At 38.5% G+C, this 27,029-nt stretch overlaps 2 protein-coding genes across 2 annotated transcripts in view; one reads left to right on the forward strand and one right to left on the reverse strand.

Moving 5' to 3' along the window:
- The window catches only part of prim2.S (DNA primase subunit 2 S homeolog), a 53,227-nt gene extending 51,796 nt beyond the window's left edge, over positions 1–1,431 (reverse strand). Inside the window, exon 1 of the mRNA XM_018265526.2 lies at positions 1,246–1,431. The gene's annotated coding sequence lies outside the window, so the exon portion shown is untranslated. The remainder of the gene's footprint in view (positions 1–1,245) is intronic.
- A 139-nt stretch (positions 1,432–1,570) lies between these two features.
- On the forward strand, positions 1,571–22,842 carry rab23.S (RAB23, member RAS oncogene family S homeolog). Its single transcript, NM_001092908.1, is given in 7 exon segments — positions 1,571–1,681; positions 10,856–11,071; positions 12,358–12,443; positions 13,443–13,599; positions 16,244–16,326; positions 17,706–17,798; positions 21,382–22,842. Coding segments are annotated over 6 exon segments (717 nt in total). The 5' UTR covers positions 1,571–1,681; positions 10,856–10,916; the 3' UTR covers positions 21,525–22,842.
- The last annotated feature ends 4,187 nt before the right edge of the window (positions 22,843–27,029 follow it).

The raw sequence follows: 27,029 nt of genomic DNA on the forward strand, positions 1-27,029 counted from the left end.
AAACGAAAATGCCCCCCACCAGCGATATGCTACCCGCACCAGGAGGGAGCTCCGGTGTAAGCAGCCATGTTGTGTCACTCGCATGCGCATAGCGAGCAATTTGTGGAACATTTTCATTATGTGCATGCAAGTTACCGGACATGGCTGCACACACGGGGAGCTCCCTTCTGGTGTGGGTAGCGTAGTGCTGGTGGGGGACATTTTTTTAAGAAAAAAAAAAACTACCGTTAACCCCAACCAGAATGTGGGCTCCATTAGGCCGCACCTTTGGTTGGGTATAATATTTTACCCTACAAGTGCCCTATAAATTATTCAAAAACCACAAAAAAAAAAAAAAAAAAAAAAAAAAAAACACCAAATGGAAATTGTCTCAGAATATCTCTCAACATCATATTACAAGTTAAGGTGAAAAACCCCTTTAAAGATCCTCACAAAGGGCCAGTACAAGCCAATGAGAGTCCTGTAAAGGAATGCTACCTGTTTAGATACCACAGCAGTAGTGATGTTGGTGTTGACAAACATGTACCAAAAGTGGACCCACCCCATCTCTGAGCCTAGAGAGGGCCTAAAATGCTGGCAGCTCATGCATCACTATGTAAATGTCACATTATCACCGGCACTAACAATAGCACAGATTGAATAGTCCATAGTTCCACAACAGTGATATTCTGATACAATATGAAATTTGTTTTTGCATGATTCAGCTTTGTTTCAGAATTTCAGCAACTATCTGGTTGCTAGGGTCCCACTTAGTCTAGTTACCAGGCAGGAAGTCATCGGAGTGAGCGTCTAAAAGAGAAATTGGAGAGGAACTGAACACAAACCTAAATGACAAATCGGAAAGACAAATGAACAGTAAACTGGAGAATCACTAAGTTGTTTTGGCCACTAGAAAGTGGAGTAACTTAAAGGAACAGTAACACCAAAAATGAATGTGAATTGAAGTAATTAAAATATAATGCACTGTTGACCTGCACTGGTAAAATGTAAGTGTTTGCTTCAGAAATACAGCTCTAGTTTTTATAAACAAGCTGTGTAGCCACGGGGCAGGTTAGTTGACATCTCTGATAACAGAGTCTCGCTAATGACAGTAGTGCATAAAACTCTTTCACAACGAATGTCTGCTGAATGTACAAACACAGCAATGATTGGACTATATAGAGTTGACAGGCTGCACATGCATGTAGTATCATGTAGAAAGGCAGTGCAGGCACGCACACCAACATTCAGCAAATTGAACATTACCTTGCTCTTGTCTTCTCTATCAAAATCGCGCCACCAACTTGAAAGCGGGAAAGCAAGACCTAATCCAAGGCAAGAGCAGCAGAGCTTCTGAAAGCATGGATGGGATCGACAAACAACGCTCGGTTGCCAAGAGCAACCTCTCGATTGATAAGCCTGGCGTTGACTCTGGTTACTATGAAGAAAGCTGCGTTCTGCGCCTCCTCTTCGCTCAATCGTCCCCTTACTTCCTTTTCAAAGGTTCTACACTTCCGCTCCCCATGCAGAGCGATCATGTGATCTAGTGACGAATTGAATGACATCAGTAGGTGTAGCCCAAGGGATAGTAACTAAACGCTACCTTTCTCCACCTTGCGTTTCTCCCGGTGCTTGGCAACCGTGCAAGGAAGAGCGTGGCGCCGACTGGGAGACCGGACACCGGTGAGCTGTGAGTGAAAAGGTAATTGCTTTGTTCCGCGCTGTCAGTATTGGGGTGTCAGTCCTATACAGAATGGGGGGTTACAGTAATGCTAATGATTATATTGCACATGTAATCCCCCCTTATCATATATATATAAATATATACTTGAAAGCATATTCGCAAAGGACTTATATAATGTATTATTCATCACTGTTGTTTATCCTGTGGAACTACAATTACCAACAGCCTCTGTTTAGCTGGTAGTAGAAGATTAGAAGATGTAGGGTGGGTGCAATGTAGGGCAACAGGTAGAATATAATCTGCTTTGCTGTCATATATTGGCTTTTGCTTTAACTACATACATTTATTGCTTTTATGTGAATTAAGAGAGGTGTAAATGAAAGTTTTACTTTCAGTGAGACTCTTTAGGGCAAGGCCAGACGTGGCGTTTTTACGTTGCGTTTTTAAAAAAGAACAGCCAGGCGTAAATACGCATAAACTGCACTACCACTGAAACTAATGGAAAACGCACTATGGCAATTCACACAGGGCGCTTGCAAGATGAAATCCGCCACAGGACGCCAGTATTGGTGTTTTTTAGCAGAAACGCCACTATGTCAAGAAACTACCAAATCAATAGACTCTATGGGATCTGCACGTTCGAAACCACACTTTACGTAAATACGCAGCGTATTTTAAATATGGCGTCCAAATTCAATGAGAACAATGAGAAGTGCATGTTGGGGAAAATAATCGTAGGTGCTGAAAAACGCATGAAAAATGCATGTTGATGGTCGCGTGTGGTTTCAGTAGCGTGTTTACGCCTGGCTGTTCTTTTTTGAAAACGCAACGTAAAAACGCCACGTCTGGCCTTACCCTTAATGAGAGCCCTGAAGCTGCCTAGTTGTCAGACCTAATGGTGAAAAGGAGCAATTTACACATTTGCATGAATAAGATCACTATATATTTAATTTCAATAAAATTAGCAGAGATTATCAAGGAGTCTTAATTTTTCGGCCTATGTGTTACTTCTACCATATGTATTTTGTCCCATATAGGGCCTAGGGTTATCAAATCCTTTAGAAAAATAAGGCATGCTTCTAAGAGTAATGGCACGTGGGTCTGTTTCAGGTGTATTTTAAGTAAAAAGGATATTCTAGGGACAGTTTACTGCTTGCCCATTGAGCTGGAAAGCACACAGCCTCCAAACACTCTGAAATGCCCAATTGCCAAGAGGAACAAATAATTGTAAAGTGTTTACTTGTTGGGGTGGTTCAGCTTTTAGCTTACTTTTAGTATGCTATACAATGACTAATTCTAAGCAACTTTTCAATTGGCCTTCATTTTTTTTTATAGTTTTAAAATGATTTGCCTTTTACTTCTGACTCTTTCCAGCTTTCAGATGGGGTCACTGGACCCCATCTAGAAAACAAATACTCTGTGAGGCTACACATGTATCCTTATTGCTACTTTTTATTACTACTCTTTCTATTTAGGCTGTCTTCTATTTATATTCCAGTCTCTTATTTAAATCAGTGTGGTTGCTAGGGTACTTTCTACCCTAGCAACCAGATTGCTGAAATTGCAAACTGGAAAGCTGCTGCACAAAAAGTTAAATAACTAAGCAACACATAATAATAATTGGAGACTAACTGCAAATTGCCTCCGAATATTAGTCTCTAATACTAAAAAGGTGAACAACCCCTTTAATTTTGCTTTATCCAACTTTTAAACAGTATTAATAATTTATTAAGCAAAATGCAGTTGCCTTTGTGTTTTTTTTTAAATAATTTTAGCAAGTTACTTCAGCCAATTGGAATGGGACACAGGAAGCTCTTTAAAGGGGTGGTTCGCCTTAAAGTTAACTTTTAGTATGTTAGAGAATGGCCAATTCTTAGCAACTTTTCAACTGGCCTTCATGATTTATTTTTTATAGTTTTTGAATTATTTGCTTTTTTCTAATGATTCTTTCCAGTTTTGAAATGGGGTCACTGACCCCATCTAAAAACAAATGCTCTTTTAGGCTACAAATTTATTGTCAAGGCTGCTTTTTCTTACACACCTTTCTAATGGGGCCCTCTCCTATTGATTTCACAGTCTCTTATTCAAATCAATGCATGGCTACTAGGGTAATATGAACCCTAGCAACCAAACTGAAATTATAAACTGGAGAACTGCTGAGCAAAAACGGAGTAAAAAGCTAAATAACTCACAAACCACAAATAATAAAACATGAAAACCAATTGAAAATTGTCTCAGAATATCACTCTCTACATCATATTAAAAGTTAACTCAAAGGTGAACAGCCCCTTTAATTACTGCCTGACCTGCTCTTGGTGGTAATTGCAGGGCTCCCCTATCAAGGGTGCCTACTTGTTTTATGTAAAAGGGGTCTGAGAAAGACCAGTCTGTTGTATATATTGTGTATACTTACGTACAAGTAGGTATTAGGACGAATGCAGCTACACTGAGTCTGGGTGCAGCCAGATAGAGACAAATAAAAATAAATAAGTTTCCCAGGAAACTTATAAGGAAGGTGTTCTATTTCACTGCTGATCAAACATCTAACTACATGGGTCCCCAGGTCCTAGGATACAAGCAAAAGTACACAAGTTTTTGTTTTGTAGCTAATTACAATGCTGTTAATGGGAAGTGACCCATGGGATTTTCTGGCATTTGATCACTTCTATTAATTACCATTTGAGAAACACTGTGTGTTCTATCTACGTGGAGTGTCTCAGATGACACTTTCTCATGTTGTTGTCAGATAACTATTAACTAAAAGGGGGCCTACCAGTCATGGCATATGAAGTGTTTTAATAGCTTCTCCTACATAAGGAGGAATGTCTTTGATCTCAGCATGTTGCTACTACTTAAGAGAAATTAATTACATGGTGGTTAGACTCCAACTAAGTCACCTGAAAATACTAAAATATTTTCATGGGGCTCAGTAGAAGCATTAAAAATACATTGTCTGCTATAGCCGTTACATGCCAAAAGAAAGCCACCTTTGGCCCTATGTAGCCCACTACTTTACTTGAGAGGAGTTCACTGTGAAGATCTGGCCTGTGCCAAAATGTGATGGCACAAGGAAAGTTCTGCCATTTATCTACCATAAATTGGTTGCAACAAGGTCTCTCAGATTTCCCTAACTGCATCATTTGTAGAGTTGCAACCAAATATTTTCAAAACACAAAAATTCACAGCAGTGCAGCAAAGTCCATTGATACCCCCAGAGACCGCAAAGGGAACCCTTGGAACCACTACACACAATGAAGGTTTATTTCCTATTTATCTGCTTTCTTTAAAACTACTCATTTTTGATATTGGCACAAAACAGTATCCCGGTCTAAATTGTTATAAATGCTTGGCTGCAATCACCTAGAACAGAGGCCTTTGTTTGCTTTCAGGTCCAACTTTTTTAGGGTGATGCCACTTTTTCTGTGTACAGGTATGGGACCTGTTATCCAGAATGCTCGGCAGTTGGGGTTTCCAGGATAATGGATCTTCCCTTAATTTGGATCTTCATATCTTGAGTCTACTAGAAAATCGTGAAAAGATTAAATAAACCCAATAGGCTGGTTTGGCTTCCAGTAAGGATTAATTATATTTTAGTTTGTATCAAGTACAAGCTACTGTTTTATTATTACAGAGAAAAAGGGAAAAAAATATTATAATGGAGTCTATGGGAGGCAGCCTTTCTGTAATTCAGAGCTTTCTGGATAACTGGTTTCTAAATAATGGATTCCATACCTGTAATAACAGATATGAATGAGGTCCACATGTTACTGGGTATACAGGGAGAATTTTTGTACAGAAAATTCACAAGTATGCATTATTGGCTAAAATCCACCTTCTGTTGATTCTATTCATGCCTGTTGCTTCACAGTTGGTTTGGTGAGAGATTAGACAAAAAGATTAATTGCACTTATTTTTACTTAGATTTCTAGTACTTTTTTGTTGTTGGCGTTAGCATGCCAATGTGCAGGTCAGCAAAGTATTCCTGGTGTAACCTCATCTTGTGGATGCTAAAATCATTTCCTGAGTTAAGTCACCTTAGACAATGGAAGGTGGGGAGAAGGAGTAATTGCAGGCAGCCTTGTGTCTCTCACTTCTGGGTCTGCATTGTAGTCATCAGCTGAACAAACTGACCTTCCCATAGCAACTGGTTGCTACAGCCAGCTCCCCCACAGCTAATGCATACAAATCTTGCATTGAAAAAAATGTCTCATCATGATGACAAGGGACCATTTAACTGCCAACATGTTCTCTCTTCTGAATTACCAATGCTTGGATTGCCAAATATATCCTCTGCCTATTTCCCTTATGGTTAATTCTTTCATTAAAGTTAATCTTCTTGCTACAGAATAATATGTTCCATTTCCTTTGTAAACAAATATACATGACTATCCCTGTTAGCAACAAACCAATAATCATTTTTTTAGAGAATAGCACAGACTATAATGGTATCCTGGTATATCTCTATAGGAAAGGAGAATAAAGTTAGGAGTTATGGATCCATGAGCTCAAAGCATGGGGCCTGAAGTCATTAAATAACAGCCACATTTGGATTAAGACTAGACACAGAATAAAATAGAACAGAATTAAAATACTACTAAAATGAGTTGAGAACATCATGATAGATGGTATAAAAATAGTAGAAGCAATAAAGAGGTATATGAAAATGGATAGAAAGAGTTTTATTGCCTAAATGTATAAGGTCAAAATATGCTGTCTTAAATTGTCAATTGTCCTTTGTATATTCAGAACTGTATCTTTTAGAATCTTTCCCCCTTATTTTTTCTGTACCCCTTTTCTCCCCAAAAAAACTGTTTTTGGTTAAAAAAAAAAAAACACAGAAGTTTGGGCCTGCTACAAGGATTTAGACTTCCACAGCTGTTAAACAGAGATGTTGCTATACACTGCTATGTTTAAACCCCTTGGATTTCCACTGTCAGGCGCGGTTCATACTGTTGATTCATTCCAGAAGGATGGAAATACTGAAGTGAGTGTTAACGCCCTAACTGAGAATTTGTCTCCAAACAAAAAAATCTAATATGAAGAATGTAAGAAATCAAACACACAGATACACATGGACAATAAGGCAGTACATTTTTTGTGGACTGTTTCTCATTGTGGGGCTTAGGGAAATATCATGTTCTCTATTATCTCAATAATAAAAGTTAAAAAGCTTTATATTGGCTGTAATGTGGGTGGTGTTTTTCCTTTTGCCAATGGCAGGCCAAAAAACTGCTGTCCCACTGCTCCTCTTCTCACTGAAATCCACCACGTCTACCTGAACCTGAACAGAGGTATTGATTTTGGGTGCAGAGCAGCAGATATTTGGCCAGTGGCCCTAGCCTTAAAGGATATGTAAACCTTAAAAATAAGTGAATGTAAAATTGATGAGGGAGCTATTCTAAACACTTTTGCAATGTAAATTCATTATTTATGTTTTTTTTAATTCCAAGATATTAAAGGATAAATGTCCTGGTAACATGAATGAATTTTGTTACAACAATGCCACCTGCTGGTCATTTTCTGACCGCCAAGTAGTCAAGGAGGTTGTCAGGAAAAAGAAAGAAGTTGCTCTTAATTAAAGAAATGTTGTACATTATGTTTTGAGCTTCTGTACCAGCCCAAGGCAACCACAGTAAAGATCTGTGTCTACAAATATGTCCCAGTAACTCCCCAACTTCTTTTCTGCTGATTTACTGCACATGCTCTGTGCTGCTGTCACTTACTGAGCTTAGGGACTTACAATATACAGTACACATAGAATACAAATGTCACAATAAAAGGCTGATTAGTAATTTAAACCGAGAATTAATACATGACCACACAGAAACCACTAACATTAGAATTTAATAATCATCCCTGTAACATCAGCTTATATTACAGACAAACCTAATTTTTTGCTTGATAATTTACAACAACCCCTAAGCTTAACTTCTCAAGCCCAATGAGCATGTGAGTTTTGCAGACACTTTCCAAGATGGCGACCCCCTGTGACAAGTTTGAAGTCCTGGATCATTGCTGCTATTAAGAAGCTGAAACTTTGGGCTAGTGCAATAAGTTCAGTATATAAAACATGGAATTTTTAGCCATGTTAATTTTTAGGGGTTAGTTCTCCTTTAAAACATTTAATGTCCTCATCATTCTTTACATAGCACTGGCATGTTGCAAAGGGCATTACAGAATGTATTTAATCCCTCCCCAACTGAGTTTACAAATCTAAGGTGGCACACACAAACTTTTACTCTGTAGTTAATGCCCTCATATCTATTAAGAGAATATATATTAGTAGACTTTCTCAATTGGAGCAACCCTACTAGTATCTTAAACAGATATGGGATTATCAGACTCCCTCCTTATATGGTTTATGGTAGGACACTTGTCAACATTGTGCCATGCCCAAAGGGGAAGACACAGCAAAATTTTAAATCGTCAGCAATAAAAAAAACCCCACAAAACACATGTAGTTGTAAATGTATATATCGCACATTTACTGGCTTCTTTAATCCCATAAATACAATTAGGCATTTGATTTGGTGACAAAGAACATTCGTGTTTTTCTAAATCAATGTAGTTTTTTATAATACTGTTTTTTCTTTAAAGGAGAACGAAAGGCATATTTAATTGGGGGTGCCAAAAGTTAGACACCCCAAGTGATTATATTTACTTACCTGACACCCCAGGCAGAAAACTGCACCTGAGGTTCTTCCAGCGAGCACCACAGAGCGATCGCCTTCCATCTTCAAATTTCCCAGGGCAGACACATGCACAGTAGAATCAAATTGCTGACTTCCTTGTTAAAGTTTGGATTTATGCGAAGAAAGAAGTAGCCGGAAGCCTATCACTCCATGGTGCTCACTGGGAGAACTCCAGGACTAGTGCAGTTTTCTCCTGATAGGAGCACCGGCCTGGGGTGTGAGGTAAGTATATGTTATCACTTGAGGGTGCCTAACTTTTGGCACCCCCATGTAAAGAACTCCTTTCTTTCTGCTTTGATATTTATGAAAAAGATGTTTCTTGCAAATGGTGCAGCTCTTAGAAGTTTTGGGAACTGTTAGCAGTAACATTGTACTTCTTAGTGTGTTTAAGCAAAGCAACAAGTTATTTACTTCATGGCTGTTTTTTAGGCAATCTTGTTTGTTCAGTGTATCCACCCTTATATTGTACAGCACTGCAGAATATGTTGGAGCTTTCTAAACATGCGTTAATAATGATCAAAATACCTAAGCAAATCTTCGCTCTAATGTGCATAGTAAAAGTTTAAAAAAATCAATGAACCTAAAATTGTTTAAAAAAAAATAGTTATTTAATTAAAGAAAATTAGTTTTTTTTCTAATATACATTAATTAAAAACATTCAGTTACTTACAAATGCAATGGAAAGCAATATTTTTTTCTTTCTGCATTGCTGGTTCTGACTTTTGTAATAATGTAGCAGGACTCATCTTGCTCCCAGCTAAGACTTCAGTTTCCACTGTTCCTTGCATACTTCTTCTGTGACAAGCAGATACTGTTTGCAATAGCAATTGCCTTTGTAAATAAATAATGAACCTATATGGGAAAGGTCTTGGAATTATATTTATCGGGTAAAATTAATTTTTGTATTTAGATTTGCTTTGCCTTAATAATGTTTCTTGCCCTCTCTATGTAAAGAAGACCTCCAAGTGCAGAAAATAAAATTAGAGATTCACAGGGATTTATTCTGGATTTGATCTAAACCCTCACACTGTTTAGCCAGATCCCACATGGAATCCTGTATATAGTGTTTTCCTAGTTTTATTTGCTACAGTGTAGTATAACTTGAGAAAGAGCAAGAGTTATGAAATCCCTTATGAGGACACTAAGGATGCACCAAATCAAGGATTCTGCCAGGATTCAGCCTTTTTAAACAGGGTTCAGATTTGGCTGAATCCAACTGCCTGGCTGAACTGAATTTGAGTGCTTTAAGGGAATACTGTCATGGGAAAACATGTTGTTTTTTTTTTTTGTTGTTTTTTTTTTCCAAAATGCATTCGTTAATAGTGCTGCACTGAAATTCGTTTTTCAAAACGGCAAAAATTTTTTTGTATATTTCATTTTGAAATATGACATGGGGCTAGACATATTGTCAGTTTCCCGGATGCCCCCAGTCATGTGACTTGTCACTTGTTAATGCTGCACTACAAGTTGGAGTGATATCAACTCCCCCCACCCGCCAGCCCATCAGCAGAACAATGGGAAAGTAACCAGATAACCGCTCCCTGGTAGATTTAAGAACAGCACTCAATAGTAAAAATCCATGTACCACTGTGACTCCTTCAGTTACGTTGAGTAGGAGAAACAATAGCCTGCTAGAAAGCAGTTCCAAATTGCAGCACTGGCTCTTTCTGAAAGCACATGACCAGGCAAAATTACCTGATATCGCTGCGTACACACCAATATTACAACTAAAAAAGATACACTTTTTGGGTTAGGAATGGAATTTTACATGGTAGAGTGAATTATTTGCAGTGTAAACAGTGTCATTTAGAAATAAAAACTACATATTAATCATAACAGAATCCCTTTAAAATCATTTGGATTTAGTTTCGGACTTTTGGACCCAAGTAGTATATTCGGTTTAACCCAACTGGGAACACTTTATCCAGAAAATTGTTATAGTTTTTTATATTAATTTAAAATTTTTTACAATTATTTTGTTTTCACTTTTATTTCAAAGCAGTACAATGTACCTGATGGTAAGGTGTGTGTATCGATCACGTACACTTTTACCAGCACAACAAACCCAATAAAAGACTTTCTGGATATAAAAACATTCTCAGTAAATGGTATAAAAAAAAAAATATATATATATTTATCAAGTTTTTACCACTCCTTTTCAATATAATTGTGGGGCATTGCTCATATATTTATTGTTGTACAGGTATGGGATCTGTTATCTGGAAACCCGTTATACAGAAAGCTCCGAATTACGGAATGGCTGTCTCCCATAGACTCCATTATATTCTAAAAACCCAAAACCTCTGTAATAATAAAACCAGTACATTGTACTTGATCCCAACTAAGATATAATGAATCCTTATTGTCCCATACTTTATTTAATGTATTCTATCTTTTTTTTTTTTTTTGTGCTATGTGTGATTGAACATTCTTTCTGTAATGACCGCATTATCTGTAATGACACAAAATGTAACTTTTTTTTTCTCTTTAATTATTTAAGGTTGGTTGACGGCAACATCTCTGCCTAACATTCCTCTTGCTGGGATCACTCAACTGCCAAGATGCTGGAGGAAGATATGGAAGTGGCTATTAAAGTGGTGGTAGTAGGAAATGGTGCTGTTGGCAAATCAAGCATGATTCAGAGGTATTGCAAGGGAATATTTACTAAGGATTACAAGAAAACCATTGGCGTGGACTTCTTGGAAAGGCAAATTCAGTATGTATTCATTTCAGCTTTTTGCAATGTGCTTGATGGACAAGGAATGCCTATGTTGCTGAAGAGTCTTAGTCAGACTTTCAGAACTTTAGCATGCAGACAGAATTATTTAGGAACGTTCTTAATTGTGTATGTATCAAGCATGACTAGGTATCTGGGAGGCTGGGGAAAAATGACAGCAGCCTGTCCCCTACAGAAATGACCTCAGGATTGTCCTATTGTATGCTTTAATGTGCAAATCAATAAGAGTTTTGTTCAGAAATATTTTTAAAGTGGCAGTATAGCATATGAGCTCCACAGATGCGTGTGCTGAATACATTTCTTGCTCACAAAAAATGTATGCCTTTTGTTATTTCTTGAGCTAAACAGGGAAATTGAAACTACTCTATGTTTGGTCCTTGTGAGGAAGATAATTACATTACCGATGCACAGATAATTCTCTGCATATTGAGATCCTGCTTACAAAACACACACAATAAAGGGTTATGGGAAAGGTTATATAATGGTGATGTAATTATCAACCTTGCAAAGACCAAACATGGAGCAGCTTTAATTTCTTTGTTTGCCCTGTATAACTCAAAAAGATGCTTCATGATAAATACAATAGGCAAAGACTATGTTAAACACAACTGCTATTTATTGAACTTATGTTGAGCACACTGGTATACTGCCCCTTTAATGTTCAGCAGCATTGTCTGTCATAAACCAAAGCTGAATAACCTCTAATTCTCCACATAACATTAGACTACAACTCCCACCATCACATCAACAGGTAACATCTGGAGGTGCCTGGGTTGTTATAGAATGGTAATGCTTCAGTTATGTCGTCTGTAATGTCCGCTATTATGTTCTCAAAACAGTATAAATTCTGCCTAGATTTTGTACAACTGGCTTTCAAAACCTTGAAAAAACACACTCTGATGATGCGAAAACATTGAAAACTGTGGCAATTAATGTTTCTCGTTGATAAGATTAACTGTGTTTTGTCTGTTAAAGGAACAGTAACACCAAAAAATGAAAGTGTAATGAAAATAGAATGTACTGTTGCCCTGCACTGGTAAAACTGATCTGTTTGCTTCAGAAACACTACTAAAGTTCAAATAAACAAGCTGCTGTGTAGCAATGGCAGAAATTGAAAAAAGGCTATATGGTACAGGTTAAATAGTGGGTAACAGATAACACCATTATGTTCTCAGAACTTATCTGCTGTGTAATCTAAACCCTTTCTTCTTAGAATGGCTGCCCCCATTGCTACATTGTAATTGTTGCTCTGTTTGTTGTTTCAGGTTAAATGATGAAGATGTACGTTTAATGTTATGGGACACGGCAGGCCAGGAAGAATTTGATGCAATAACTAAAGCTTACTATCGAGGTAAGTATAGCAAAGCTTAGATCTGGGGTTATTATCGTGTACAAAAGCTAAGGAAATCAAAAACCAGTCCTTTGAGTGCTCCAGGCACCAGTCCTGTGAGTTCTCCAGGCACCAGTCCTTTGAGTGCTCCAGGCACCAGTACTGTGAGTTCTCCAGGCACCAGTCCTTTGAGTGCTCCAGGCATTTCATACTCTAGTTATTTCATTGGGCTGGGTAGAAAATTGTAATGGTAAGAAGTGTGGCCATTGTGTTAGTTTATTCATACTATTGATTGGCATTGGCATTGACAGGATTTTCTGTTGTTTCTGAAGGGCAGACTAAATTCAATTAATTTGTTGAAATTGGAAATGGTACAGTAAACTGCCACACATATATTAATTTTTCTTCAATCATTTTATCATCAGCAGCCCTTTGTACGTTGTTGTGGGTATCCCTCAAAAACAGATCTTCCACTTCAGAGCTATTGAAGTAATTGTAATTGTAATTGTGCTAGGTTTGACATATAAGTCATCTGACAAGTATTTGGATCTTACAAACCGTACAGATGTGCTATCTAAGTAGAGGTTCTTTCTGCATGGTTGAAATATACCTGAATATGCACCTGAAAAGAAAAGAGGGTTTCCCAAAAAAAGGAGCATTATAATCCTAGAATTATTCCCATGTACACACTTAAAAATGTTGTATACAGTATGTCCACAATTCAGTACTTGTTTTAGCCATCCACACTCTGCCTTACCAAGTTAAACTTATGGCTTAGACGAACAATTATCAAACTTTTTGGCATTCATAAAAAATGCTGTAATAAACAACACAATGTCTATTATTAATATGTGTCATTATATACACACTGCATAGCACAGACAGATGGGTTATTCTGATTGATGCACTTTTTATCTGACTGTACTGTTGAGACCTAGGACATGTTTTGATAAACAAGGTAGCCAATCACACATGTAGATTTTAATATTCTAATGAAATTAATTATGTTATCATTGACAGGTGCCCAGGCTTGTGTACTTGTATTTTCAACCACAGACCGAGAGTCACTTGAATCTATTCCCAGCTGGAGAGAGAAGGTGGTGGCTGAAGTTGGTGATATACCCACAGTTCTTGTCCAGAATAAAATTGACCTCCTTGATGATACTGTTATCAAGAAGTAAGTTTTGTATCTAAAATAGATTTCTAATTGCCATGTATATTTTTTTTATTTATTTAAATAACACACAGGAAGAAATTAATGCACAATACACTACAGAAATACACTAGGGTAGTGGTGCCACAAATACATTAAATACACAAGAGACCATGATTTCTGACACCGCAAGACCCCTTACTCTTCTAAAAAGCAGGTTTCCTGAAGGGTGGAGAAGATTTCTGCATTTTAGAGATGAAAATTAATTCCAAAATCATTGCTTAATGTGCTCTGACGCACCCACATTGTGGTAGACTTGAGAAAAGTTCCCAACCCTGTTTTGCTATTATACAACTTGGGTCACTGAGCAGGAGAGACAAAAGCTTATCTGAAAGCAGTTCCCTTGTGAAGTACTGGCTCCTTCTGTGAAAGCTCAGAATCAGGTACAATGACCTGAAATCACCACACACACACACACACACACACACATACAGTGGTGTGAAAAACTATTTGCCCCCTTCCTGATTTCTTATTCTTTTGCATGTTTGTCACACTTAAATGTTTCTGCTCATCAAAAACCGTTAACTATTAGTCAAAGATAACATAATTGAACACAAAATGCAGTTTTTAAATGAAGGTTTACGTTATTAAGGGAGAAAAAAAACTCCAAATCTACATGGGCCTGTGTGAAAAAGTGATTGCCCCCCTTGTTAAAAAATAACTTAACTGTGGTTTATCACACCTGAGTTCAATTTCAAAGGTTATAAAGCCATTTCTAAAGCTTTGGGACTCCAGCGAAACACAGTGAGAGCCATTATCCACAAATGGCAAAAACATGGAACAGTGGTGAACCTTCCCAGGAGTGGCCGGCCGACCAAAATTACCCCAAGAGCGCAGAGTCAACTCATCCGAGAGGCCACAAAAGACCCCTGGACAACATCTAAAGAACTGCAGGCCTCACTTGCCTCAATTAAGGTCAGTGTTCACGACTCCACCATAAGAAAGAGACTGGGCAAAAACGGCCTGCATGGCAGATTTCCAAGGCGCAAACCACTTTTAAGCAAAAAGAACATTAAGGCTCGTCTCAATTTTGCTAAAAAACCGACGAGACAAAAGTTGAACTTTTTGGAAGGTGCGCGTCCCGTTACATCTGGCGTAAAAGTAACACAGCATTTCAGAAAAAGAGCATCATACCAACAGTAAAATATGGTGGTGGTAGTGTGATGGTCTGGGGTTGTTTTGCTGCTTCAGGACCTGGAAGACTTGCTGTGATAGATGGAACCACAAATTCTACTGTCTACCAAAAAATCCTGAAGGAGAGTGTCCGGCCATCTGTTCGTCAACTCAAGCCGAAGCGATCTTGGGTGCTGCAGCAGGACAATGACCCAAAACACACCAGCAAATCCACCTCTGAATGGCTGAAGAAAAACAAAATGAAGACTTTGGAGTGGCCTAGTCAAAGTCCTGACCTGAATCCTATTGAGATGTTGTGGCATGACCTTAAAAAGGCGTTTCATGCTAGAAAACCCTCAAATAAAGCTGAATTACAACAATTCTGCAAAGATGAGTGGGCCAAAATTCCTCCAGAGCGCTGTAAAAGACTCGTTGCAAGTTATCGCAAACGCTTGATTGCAGTTATTGCTGCTAAGGGTGGCCCAACCAGTTATTAGGTTCATGGGGCAATTACTTTTTCACACAGGTTTGGATTTCTTTTCTCCCTAAATAATAAAAACCCTCATTTAAAAACTGCATTTTGTGTTTACTTGTGTTATCTTTGACTAATAGTTAAATGTGTTTGATGATCAGAAACATTTTGTGTGACAAACATGCAAAAGAATAAGAAATCAGGAAGGGGGCAAATAGTTTTTCACACCACTGTATACATTACATGTTTTGGTTAAATCATGACATATTCTTTTTAATGAAGTTTCAATGGATACATAGAACACAAAGAGCACCCTTGTATAGATATATTTGACAACTGGCAGTTATATATTACAGCCTTATGGCACCTTGTTTTTATGTTGTGTGTAGATAACTCTCTCTATACACCACTGTATTGCGTGTAATACCTAGTATTGCTGTAAAACTATTGTTTCTGTATAATGTAAGTTACACCCAGTACAGCTGTATGTTGTTACGTGATACTGGGTACTGTTCCTTGTACAGTGTTGTATGGTGTACAGCAATCTACTGCATAAAAACTACAGAATGTTTCTAATATCTTATTCTGGCTCTACACATTCCTGCATTTAAAGGACACTAGAAAATTTTGAGTTACAGTGAGATTTTCAGGCAACTTGCTTTTGTAAAATGGTGCCTGTCGGATTAAATGAACTGAAACATATATGGCTGGCCTGCAGTTTCAGTTGGGGATTCCAGACTCCTCTTTCTTCAGCATAAGTGTGTATGAGAATAGTCTTGTTGTTGTGAATGTAAATCGACTGTCAATCCTTCTGTAATAGAAACCAGTGCCATGTATACACACTTTATGCGAGAAGAATGCCTGGTGTGATATTTAATACTGCAAGGATCCAGTCATTTTTATTTATTCATTCATTCCAGCTGTGTGTTCTTTTTTTCTTCCTAAACAATAACCCTGTCAAAGGATATAATGGCAATTACAGCTGACCTATAACCTGGCAAAATTGTGTTTATTTTTCTTTAGCGAAGAAGCAGAGGCACTGGCAAAAAGGTTAAAGCTACGATTTTACCGGACATCAGTTAAAGAAGATTTAAATGTTACAGAAGGTTGGTTACTTTCATGTATTAGAATTTTATCTACAATAGTTAGGTTTGAATTTTTAACAATGCAGATATTAAATGGGAATAAAAATGTTGACCATTAAAGGAACAGTTCAGTGTAAAAATAAAAACTGGGTAAATAGGCTGTGCAAAATAAAAAATGTTTCTATTATAGTTAGCCAAAAATGTAACCTATAAAGGCTGGAGTGACTGGATGTCTAACATAACAGCCAAAACACAACTTCCTGCTTTTCAGCTCTCTAACTCTGAGTTATGGTGGCCATACACGGGCAGATTAAAGCTGCCGATTCGGTCCTTTAGACTCCCGACGGGTCCTCTCAATTGATAGGCCAAAAATCAGCCAGGTAAATCGGTCAAGTTAGATTTTTCGGACGATCCAGGACCACATCTGCTAGTTGATGCGGTCCTGCGACCTGTCGGAGCCTATTCGTAGTATTGTAATCAGATTGCTCGGCCCCAGGTCCGAACGTTAGGATTCATCCGATATTGCCCAGCCGTTAGTGGGCATATCGGGTTAAGACCGGCTCGTTTGGCGACCTTGCCAAACGAGCAAATCTTATAGTGTATGGCCACCTTTAGTCAGCGACTTTAAGGCGCCACATGGGACATAACTGTTCAGTGAGTTTGCAATTGATCCTTAGCATTCAGCTCAGATTCAAAAGCAACAGTTATGACCCATGTCCCCCCCCCCTCAAGTCACTGATTGGTTACTGCCTGGTAACCATAACCAATCAATGAAACCCAAGAGAGCAGAAATGCAGGAAGTAGTGTTCTGGCTATTATCCAGTGACAAATCCAGTCATTCCAGTCTTTATACATTACATTATATTGGATACATTTTTTTATTTTGCACAGGCTATTTTTCTGTATATTTTCTGTTCACTGAAAAGTTCACCAGCCCAAGATACTACTACGAGATCTCAACAGCACCATCTTCTTCTATGTTTGTTTGGGAACACATGCTGTATAAAGTGAAAGGATGACTTGGTCAACTGTGTGCAGGTGCTGCTAGTCTGGGACTGAGGAGGAGAGTGAAGAAGTGGAAGAAGATTACAACATGGTGCTCCTACAGAAGTAGCCTGGGCCATCCCCGTTTTCAGTGAACAGAAGCATCAGATTATAATGAGTGGTGCCTAACATTTGCCCCCCCAACCGTTATTATAACTTTCATTCTCCTTTAACAGATATACTGTATGTAAATCCCATTTTATTCATACTTTACCTATAAATGCCAATGTTTACTACCTGTATTCTTTCATTTCTTTCTACCTGTAACAGTGGTTACAACATGTATACAAAATTCACTGTGCCTGTCTGGGATTTGCAATGAATAACTTCTTCCTTTTTGTGTTTTATCACCTCAGTTTTCAAATACTTGTCAGACAAATACCTTCAAAGGCTAAAACGCCAAACTGCAGAAGACAATGAAATGGTGCATACAACCAGCAACAAGATTGGTGTGTATATTTTTTTATGCCCTGTGTATCAAGACCTATTTGAGTAATGTTTGAATTTCTAAAGCGATTTGTTTTGTTTTCATAAAGGAGCAATTACATACCAAGGACAGTTTTCATAAACCCTACCATAAGCCAAATAAGAAGGGAGTCTAATAATCACATATCTGTTTGAGCTACTAGTAGGGCTGCTCCAGCTGAGAAAGCCTACATATAAATGGCACTCCTAATAAATACAGGCAGGTTGCCTGTTTCCTGAGGACATTAACTATAGAGTAAAAGTTTGTGTGTGCCACCTTAGATTGTAAACTCTGTTGGGGAGGGATAATAAATACATTGTGACATTGTGTAATGCCCTTTGCAACATGCCAGTGCTGTGTAAAGAATTATGAGGACAGTAAATGTTTTAAAGGAGAACTAAACCCTAAAAATGAATGGCTACAAATGCCATATTTTATATACTGAACTTATTGCACCAGCCTAAAGTTTCAGAATCTCATTAGCAGGAATAATCCAGGACCTTAAACTTGTCACGGGGGATCACCATCTTGGAAAGTGTCTGTGACACTCGCATGCTCAGTGGGCTCTGAGCAGCTGTTGAGAAACTAAGCTTAGGGGCCGTCACAAATCATCAAGCAGAAAATTAGGGTTGTCTTTAGTATAAGCTGACGCTACAGGGCTGATTATTACATTCTGATGCTAGTTGCACTGGTTTCTGTGCTGCCGTGTACCAGTAATCTGAATTAATTGCTAATCAGCCTTATATTGTGACATTTCTATTCTTTGTGTACTGTATATTGTGAGTGGGTCCCTAAGCTCAGTAAGTGACAGTAGCACAGAGAATGTGCAGTGAATCAGCAGAAAAGAAGATGGGGAGCTACTGGGGCATCTTTGGAGACACAGATCTTTACTGCTAAAGGGATGTGGCTGCCTTGGGCTGGTACAGAAGCCCAAAACATAATGTACCACATGTCTAGCCTACTTTCTTTAGTTAAGATTTAGTTCTTATTTAATAGTGGCTCTGTCAATCATTAGGCGAATGGCTGGCTGTCAATGTATGGCCGGTATAAGAGCATCTGCAAATGTGATCATTTGTAATGTTTATTATTTCTTGTTTTTTCTATTACTTTTTATTCTGTTCAGGCCTTCTCCGGTTTGGTAGGTAGGCTCAGTTGTTATAGTTAAATAGATGGTTAAATGTTAGACTGAAAGGGTCAAAATAAAACTGAAGTGATATAAAAAGTCACTTGCAGACTGTCTTTAGATGACCATAGATGATTTCATAAGCCATTTCATTTCGCTGCATTAGCAGTTGTCCGTATGGCATGGATTGAAAAAAAAAAGGCTGAAAAAAGACACGCATCCATCAAGTTCAACCTTTTAACTTTTTTAACCTGCCTAACTGCCAGTTGATCCAGAGGAAGGCAAAAAACCCCATCTGAAGCCTCTCCAATTTGCCTCAGAGGGGGAAACAAATTCCTTCCTGACTCCAAAATGGCGATCGGACTAGTCCCTGGATCAACTTGTACTATGAGCTATTTCCCATAACCCTGTATTCCCTCACTTGCTAAAAAGCCATCCAGCCCCTTCTTAAAGCTATCTAACGTATCAGCCCGTACAACTGATTCAGGGAGAGAATGCCACATCTTCACAGCTCTTAAGGTGGCCATAGACGTAGAGATCTGCTAGTTTGGCGATGTCGCCAAACGAACGGATCTCTCCCCGATATGCCCACATTGAAATTGGCGATATCGGGCTGATCCGATGGTGGGCCCTAGGGCCCAATGATCGGATCATAATTCATCCTATACGGGCGGTCAGATCGCGGAACCGCATACACTCTCACAGATGCGGCCACGATCCGATGGGATTTTTTAACCTGCTCGATCGAGATCTGGCCAGATATCGATCGGGAAAGCCGGTCGGATGGCCCCACACACGGACCAATAAGCTGCCGACTCAGTCTGTAGGCAACATTTATCGGCCGCTGTATGGGGGCCTTTACTGTAAAAAAAAAAAAAAAAAAAAAGAACCTTCCAAATTATTAGGTGAAACCTCTTTTCTTCTAATCGGAATGGGCGACCTTGTGTCAGCTGGAAAGACCTACTGGTAAATAAAGCATTAGAGAGATTATTATAAGATCCTCTTATATATTTATACATAGTCATCATATCACCCCTTAAGTGCGTCTTCTCCAGCGTGAACATCCCCAATTTGGCCAGTCTTTCCTCATAGCTAAGATTTTCCATACCTTTACCAGCTTAGTTGCCCTTCTCTGTACCCTCTGTAATACAATAATGTCCTGTTTGAGCGATGGAGACCAAAACTGTACGGCATATTCTAGATGGGGCCTTACCAGTGCTCTATACAGTGGAAGAATGACCCCTCCTCCTGTAAATCAATGCCCCTTATAATACAGCTCAAGACCTTATTTGCCCTTGATGCCACTGACTGGCATTGTGTGCTACAGCCAAGTTTATCATCTACAAGGACTCCAATGTCCTTTTCCATAATGGATTTGCCTAGTGCAGTCCCATTAAGGGTATACGGCACAGAGGCAGTACTATTTTGTACACTGATTTATAGTACAGGTATGAGACCTATTATCCAGAATGCTCGGGACCTGGGGTTTTCCGGATAACAGATTTTTCTGTAATTCCATACCTTAAGTCTACTAGAAAATCATGTAAGCATTCATTATACCCAATAGGCTGGTTTTCTTCCAATAAGGATTAATTATATCTTAGTTTGGATCAAGTACAAGCAACTGTTTTATTAGAGAAAAAAGAAATCCTTTTTTAAAAAGTTGGATTATTTGAATCAAATGCAGTCTATGGGAGATGGCCTTTCTGTAATTCAGAGCTTTCTGGATAACGGGTTTCCAGATAATGTATCCCATACCTGTACCTGCATCGTTGCCATATACAGTATGTGATATGCTACTACTTACACTAGGGGGCATATTTATTAAGCCATGTAATAAAACTAAAGTTTGAATACATTATATCACCACATTAAATGCACTCTTCATTGTAAACCATGTGCATTTTTTAAGAGGTATAGTGAATGTAAAGCCAAGTGCAAAAACTAGTATAAAAATGACACCTTTTTACATGACTGTTTATTTAGGGATTTACGTTCTTTCCATGAACTTTATGCAAATTGCCAAAGAAAATCAAAATACATTGTAATAAATTACACATCTGGAGACGGTAAGAAATAATGGCTTGCCTTTTTGGAGTAAATGTACCTGCAGAAGAAAAACACTACTTTTTACTTTGCAATGAATTTCTTTGCAGTCAAGAACTGGTTAACCTGTCTGCATGTTTTGGAATGTGGAAGGAAACCTACATGTAATGCAATGAAGCTGTGTTAGTTATTTACACCTCGCATATTCATAAATCACTTTGCATCTTTGTGAAAATCCTAATTAATGATTTATATCTCTGCCTTGACCCTTTACTGTACATTTTTGCTTTTTTAGTATTTGTATTATCTACCATTTTCCAGATCATAAGTAGTATAGGTTACTAGCGTCACTATAATGTCTGTGTAATGAGCACTTGTGCTTTGTTTTTCCATGCAGGAGTCTTTAACACAGCTGGTGGCAGCCATTCTGGACAGAAGTCAAACGGCCTTAATGGTAGTGGAGATGTTATCAACCTGCGGCCAAATAAACAGAGGACCAAGAAAAATAAAAGCCCCTTCACCAACTGCAACTTGATTTAAAACTGTATCACGACTGGGGGCTAGAGTGCAATCATATGAAAACCACCTGGGGCCACCAGCAGTCCTAGAGTCAGTCCTAGAGGCACCAGCAGTCTTGTAACTGAAGATGAATAGCTAATACTAAGAACTGCTTCTGGAAAATAACATAAAAACATCATGGGTATACCTAGCTGGAAACAGAGGTACCATGGCTTGTTTATTTGATCAAAATGTATGCTGCAAAATCAGATTCTTACTGTTCACTGAACTAAAGATTCTGTAGACAGGAAAACACTATTTTTAGAATTATAAGTAAGCACACTGACACTAAAATTTCCCTAAGCGGGTGCTGAGCACTGCCGAATTGCCCTGTGGCTCCTGTTATCCTCCCTAGTGCCCCCCCCCACACTGCTGTTAAGAATTAAGTGTATGCTGTCTTATTGGCTGCAAGTTCACTGGGTCTGGAAGATTTCACACAACGCACTTTATATCTGCTAGCCAAGAAGCAACACGTTGACTCCTTCTGGTTTTACCGGTCAATATAAAATACTCGGATCATTTGATATGTATTATATCTAGTCTTAAATATGAGTGTGCTTCAACTCTATCAGTGTAAAGAGGTCAGGTAAGGCAAGAGCCTGGTTAATTCATTAAAGGGGAACTATCGTGAAAATGAGAATTTAATATGTGCCTCAGCCATACTGAAATAATAAACTTTGTAACTGCAATCAATTAAATATTCTGTATTGTTTATGAAATAATCAAGTTTATCGTCACTATTCCTCTTTCATAATCTGTTTGTCTTCATTCTGTCTTCATGCAGTAGTTCGGTGTATTCATTGACAGATCCAATGTATGTTTTGCCTAGAAGATGTATTAGAGAGCTCACTTTTAAAATCACTAAAGATCATGTCTCTCTACATGCAGAATTTGTACAAAAGGAAGTTATTTTGTTAGATTTTGTTTGTACTGGAATCAGTTATTTGGGTGAACTCTTATACATCTGCTAGGAAAGAAAGCCCCTCCGTATAAGATATATTGGATCTAACTGTCAATGAATATCTGACACCCAACTACTGCAAGAACACAGAATGAAGAGAAACAGATGCTGAGAGAGGGATAGTGAACATAAACTTGGTTATTTCAGAAACAATGCAGAATATTTAATTGATTGTATTCAGGACCCTCATCAGAAAACACAGGGCCCCATACGACAAAATTTCCTGGGCCTCAGGGCTGTGCCCACTGCAAGCCCCACCACACAGGTCCGCCTCCCACCACACAGTAAAAAAACAAAAAAAATATTGGTGGCTAGGGTTTCTCACATGTTAATAAAAAATAAAAAGATATTGGTGGTCAGGGCCCTCCATAAAAAAACATTTGTGGCCAGGTCCCCCCCATTAAAAAATATTGGTGGCTAGGACCCCACTTGAGAAAAAAAATTGGTGGCCAAAATTGGTAGCAAGGGCCCTCCACATTATAAGGAAATTGGTGGCCAGGGCCCCTTAAACGTCCATGCATTCCCGAAGTCAGCAGCTCTCAGAAAGATGGGGGGCCCGGTTAATCAAGTAAGTGTGGCGTGGCCGGGCCCCCCTTACCCTCGGGCCCCCTACAACTCTCCCCCCTATCCCCCCCTGATGGCTGCCCTGATTGTATTTACAAAGTTTCTTATTTCATGATAGTTTCCCTTTAAGAACTGACCTGAGCTGTTATACCCTGCTATACCCTCTTACTTGCCCTTTCTGTTACTACAACCCCCTTCTTTACTCATTGTTCATTGCTCTTGCTCTTTTGATTACCAGCAGGAGCCAAAATAATTTTAGTCAGCTGCTGCTTAACCATGTGTTTATGCATTAAAATACTACAGATTGCTTTGCTGAACAGTTAGACTATGTAGCAATGTGCAGCTATTTTGTAAATGGGGGATAAGAAGTTCATGTGCATGGTGCCAAAAAATACTCTATGCCTTGACACTAAGCTGCTATTCAAATGAATTTTATTTAACCTACCTATTTTTTGATGGTTTTGCTTTGTTCATTTCCACGTTCCAGGTTTTATTTTCTTCCCTACTTTGTCCATTCCACAGCCATAATTATTGTGACAGTCCAGACTGCAACAAGTAACCCTAACCCAAAAATGTTTGTTTACAGAATTGTCCCTGCATGTTTTCCTACTTAGTAGGCAGGTTCTGTATATAAAACCTATTGTTTCAGGGGTGTCCAAAAAAGTAAGTAAACATTCAACCCCAAATTTCACCCTAATTCTCACCAGTCCCCTCTATTCACTCAGTTGAGGTTCAAGGGATACTGTCATGGGAAAACATGTTTTTTTCAAAACACATCAGTTAATAGTGCTACTGCAGTAGAATTCTGCACTGAAATCCAATTCTCAAAAGAGCAAACAGATTTTTTTTTTATATTCAATTTTGAAATCTGACATGGGGCTAGACATATTGTCCTTTTCCCAGCTGCACCCAGTCATGTGACTTGTGCCTGCACTTTAGGATGGAACTACTTTCTGGCAGGCTGTTATTTCTTCTACTTAATGTAACTGAATCCGTCTCAGTTACATTAACAATATGTCTAGCTCCATGTCAGATTTCAAAATTGAATATAACAAACTCTGTTTGTTCTTTTGAAAAATGGATTTCAGTGCAGAAGTATGGGACCAATTATGCAGAATGCTGGGTGGGGTTTTCCAGATAAATTATAGCAATCCATACTATGGAAGGATCCCTTACCTACTAAAAATCATTTAAACATTAATTTAAACATTAATTAAATCAAATAGAATTGTTTTGCCTCTAATAATGATTAATTATATCCTAGGTTCAAGTACATGGACCTTTTTTAATATTACAGAGAAAAGGGAAATCATTTTTTAAAAATGTGAATTATTTGATTAAAATAGAGTCTATGGGAGATGGGCTTCCTGTAATTTAGGAGCTTTCTGGATAACGGATTCTGGATAATGGATCCCATACATGTACAACCATTAAAAAGAAGGTATTTTGCCATCAAGGTGGATCTCTGGTAGCTTAACAGAAGCATTGTGGCATTGCCATATTTCTAAGTTTTCTGGATAAGGAGTTTTTCTGATAAATTCCAACTGTATAAGTGCAATTCTGTCTAGCATTGATTTTTTATATTGCATTTGCGGTTTTGAAGCAAGCACAAGTAGACACAGAAAGAAATAACTGCAGCTTCCCCAGCGGTTATTAATCACAAGTCAATCGAGGAAATCTATACAAAGTTATCTCTGAAAGCTAAAATATGCTTCCTGAAGAGCAATTCACAGTCATTATGTATTACTGGAAAATATCTTCAGTGCACACATTAAATGAAATATTCACCAATACTCGTCCCATTCCACAAGCCTCTCACTAATGTGGCAGAGCATTGTTGACTATGTTGCGTAATGGAAAGTTCTTTCATTGCATTTTCATCTGGATCCTTTCCTTTAAAAAAAGTGACAGTGAAGATGCCTTCTGAGCTTGTATGGTAATGCTGAAAGGGGATGGCATGCAGCTCTGGGGTTTCATGTACCAGTAATACATAGATCACATTAGCAGGTCACTGTAGATATGTATGGGGTTATGTAATGAAAGGCACTAAGTTTGCTTAGGTGCAGTAACTCATAGCAACCAATCAGCAGGTAGCATTTACTAGTCACCTATTTAGGGCAGAGACACACTCTGTTATTTCGGGAGATTAGTCGCCCAACGACAAATCTCTTCTTTTTTGGGCGACTAATCTAACTGCCTTCCTGCCGACTAGAATGTAAATCGCCGGTGGGATGGCACTCAAATTGCTTTGGCTTTCCAAAGTCGAAGTTGCCTCACAAGGAAAATTCAGGCGACTTCGGAAAGCCAAAGCTATCAGAGTGCCATCCCACTGGCGATTTACATTGTAGCCGGCGGGGAGGCAGTTCGGGGAGATTAGTCGACCGAAGAAGAAGTGATTTGTTACTGGGCGACTAATCTCCCGAAATAGCAGCGTGTGTCTCTGCCCTTAAATGAGAATTCAACCCCTAATAAAAAAAAAAAAAAACCCTACCCCCCAGGCAAATGCCCCTAATTTTTTACTTACCCCTCCGTGCAGAGTCTGGCCTTGGAGTTCTTCTTTCTTCGGTCTTTTTTGGAAGTTTCGCCGCATCTTCCGGTCCCGAACCACTGCGCATGCACCGAAAGTCACAACAGTTTCCAAAATTTTTATTGGAAATTTTTGTGTCTTTCGGCGCATACAAAGTTGTTCGGGACCGGAAACTTACTCCAACTGCACATGCGCTGAAAATGCTGTCAATACACAAAGATTACCGGAGAAGAAGAAGATGGCTGCCGTGAGCTCCGAGGGCAGAATCTGCACTGGGGGGGGGAGGAGGGAGAGGGATCTACCCAGGGTAGGGGGGAGGGTTTTTTTAAACTACGGGTTGAATTCTCCTTTAAAAGCAAACATCTTATTTGTTGCTATGGGTTACTGCTCCTGGTCAAACTGAGTCCCTTATATTACATATGGGGGTTACTGTTTCCCTTACAGCGCTATATGATTCAACCTGGCATCAATATTTGATTACAAAACATACAAACACCAAACCTAATTTGTACATATTAACTTTGTATTGAAATGATGGAAATTGAAAATTATGAGACGTATGAGCAGATATTAAATGGCAGGAAAAACCTCAACTCAGGTGCACTTTAATGACAAAATCCCATAATGAATGTTTAGTTCAGCTTGCATGTATATATGTAGAAACGTATTTAATACACACAACTGGGGTACACTGCACACGTACAGTCAGTGGCAACACAATTTATTGTTCAATATGGAGGCTTAATAGGATGAAAAGCCAGTTTCATTTACGGACTGAAAGTTGTTTATTGTTACTGTAAATAAACATATTTGAGTTACATGATTGTGTTTCATTTGAATTATGGACCATCTGTTCTATTGCAATGTAACATAGAGGTTGAGAGTGGCATAAGTATCCCAAATATTTGCATATATAAAACAAGTGCATTTATAAGTACAAGTATGGGACCTGTTATCCAGAATGCTCGGGACCTGGGGTTTTCAGGACAATGGCTCTTTCTGTAATTTGGATCTTCAAACCTTAAGTTTACTAGAGAATCATGTAAACATAAACCCAATAGGCTGGTTTTGCCTCCAATAAGAATTAATTAAATCTTAGTTTGGATCAAGTAAAAGGTACTGTTTTATTATTACAGAGAAAAAGGAAATCACTTTTAAAAATTTGGATAAAATGAAGTCTGTGGGATGGCCTTTCCGTAATTCGGAGCTTTCTAGATAACTGGTTTCCGGATAACGGATCCCATACCTGTATTATGATAATTATAATAAATATCTTTGGTCTTGTCGTTTTTGCCTTGAGCCCAGTTAGAATATTGCACTGTAAGCCTGAAGGTGCATGAATATTCCTCAATAGTGGCTGATAGGCATGAGTGTGTTACATTAATCACAAGCATGATAAGTAAATACTACTGAAAACTGCTAGAAATATAGTTAA

The sequence above is a fragment of the Xenopus laevis genome, chromosome 5S (genome assembly GCF_017654675.1).
Source record: "Xenopus laevis strain J_2021 chromosome 5S, Xenopus_laevis_v10.1, whole genome shotgun sequence".
Taxonomy (NCBI): Eukaryota; Metazoa; Chordata; class Amphibia; order Anura; family Pipidae; genus Xenopus; species Xenopus laevis.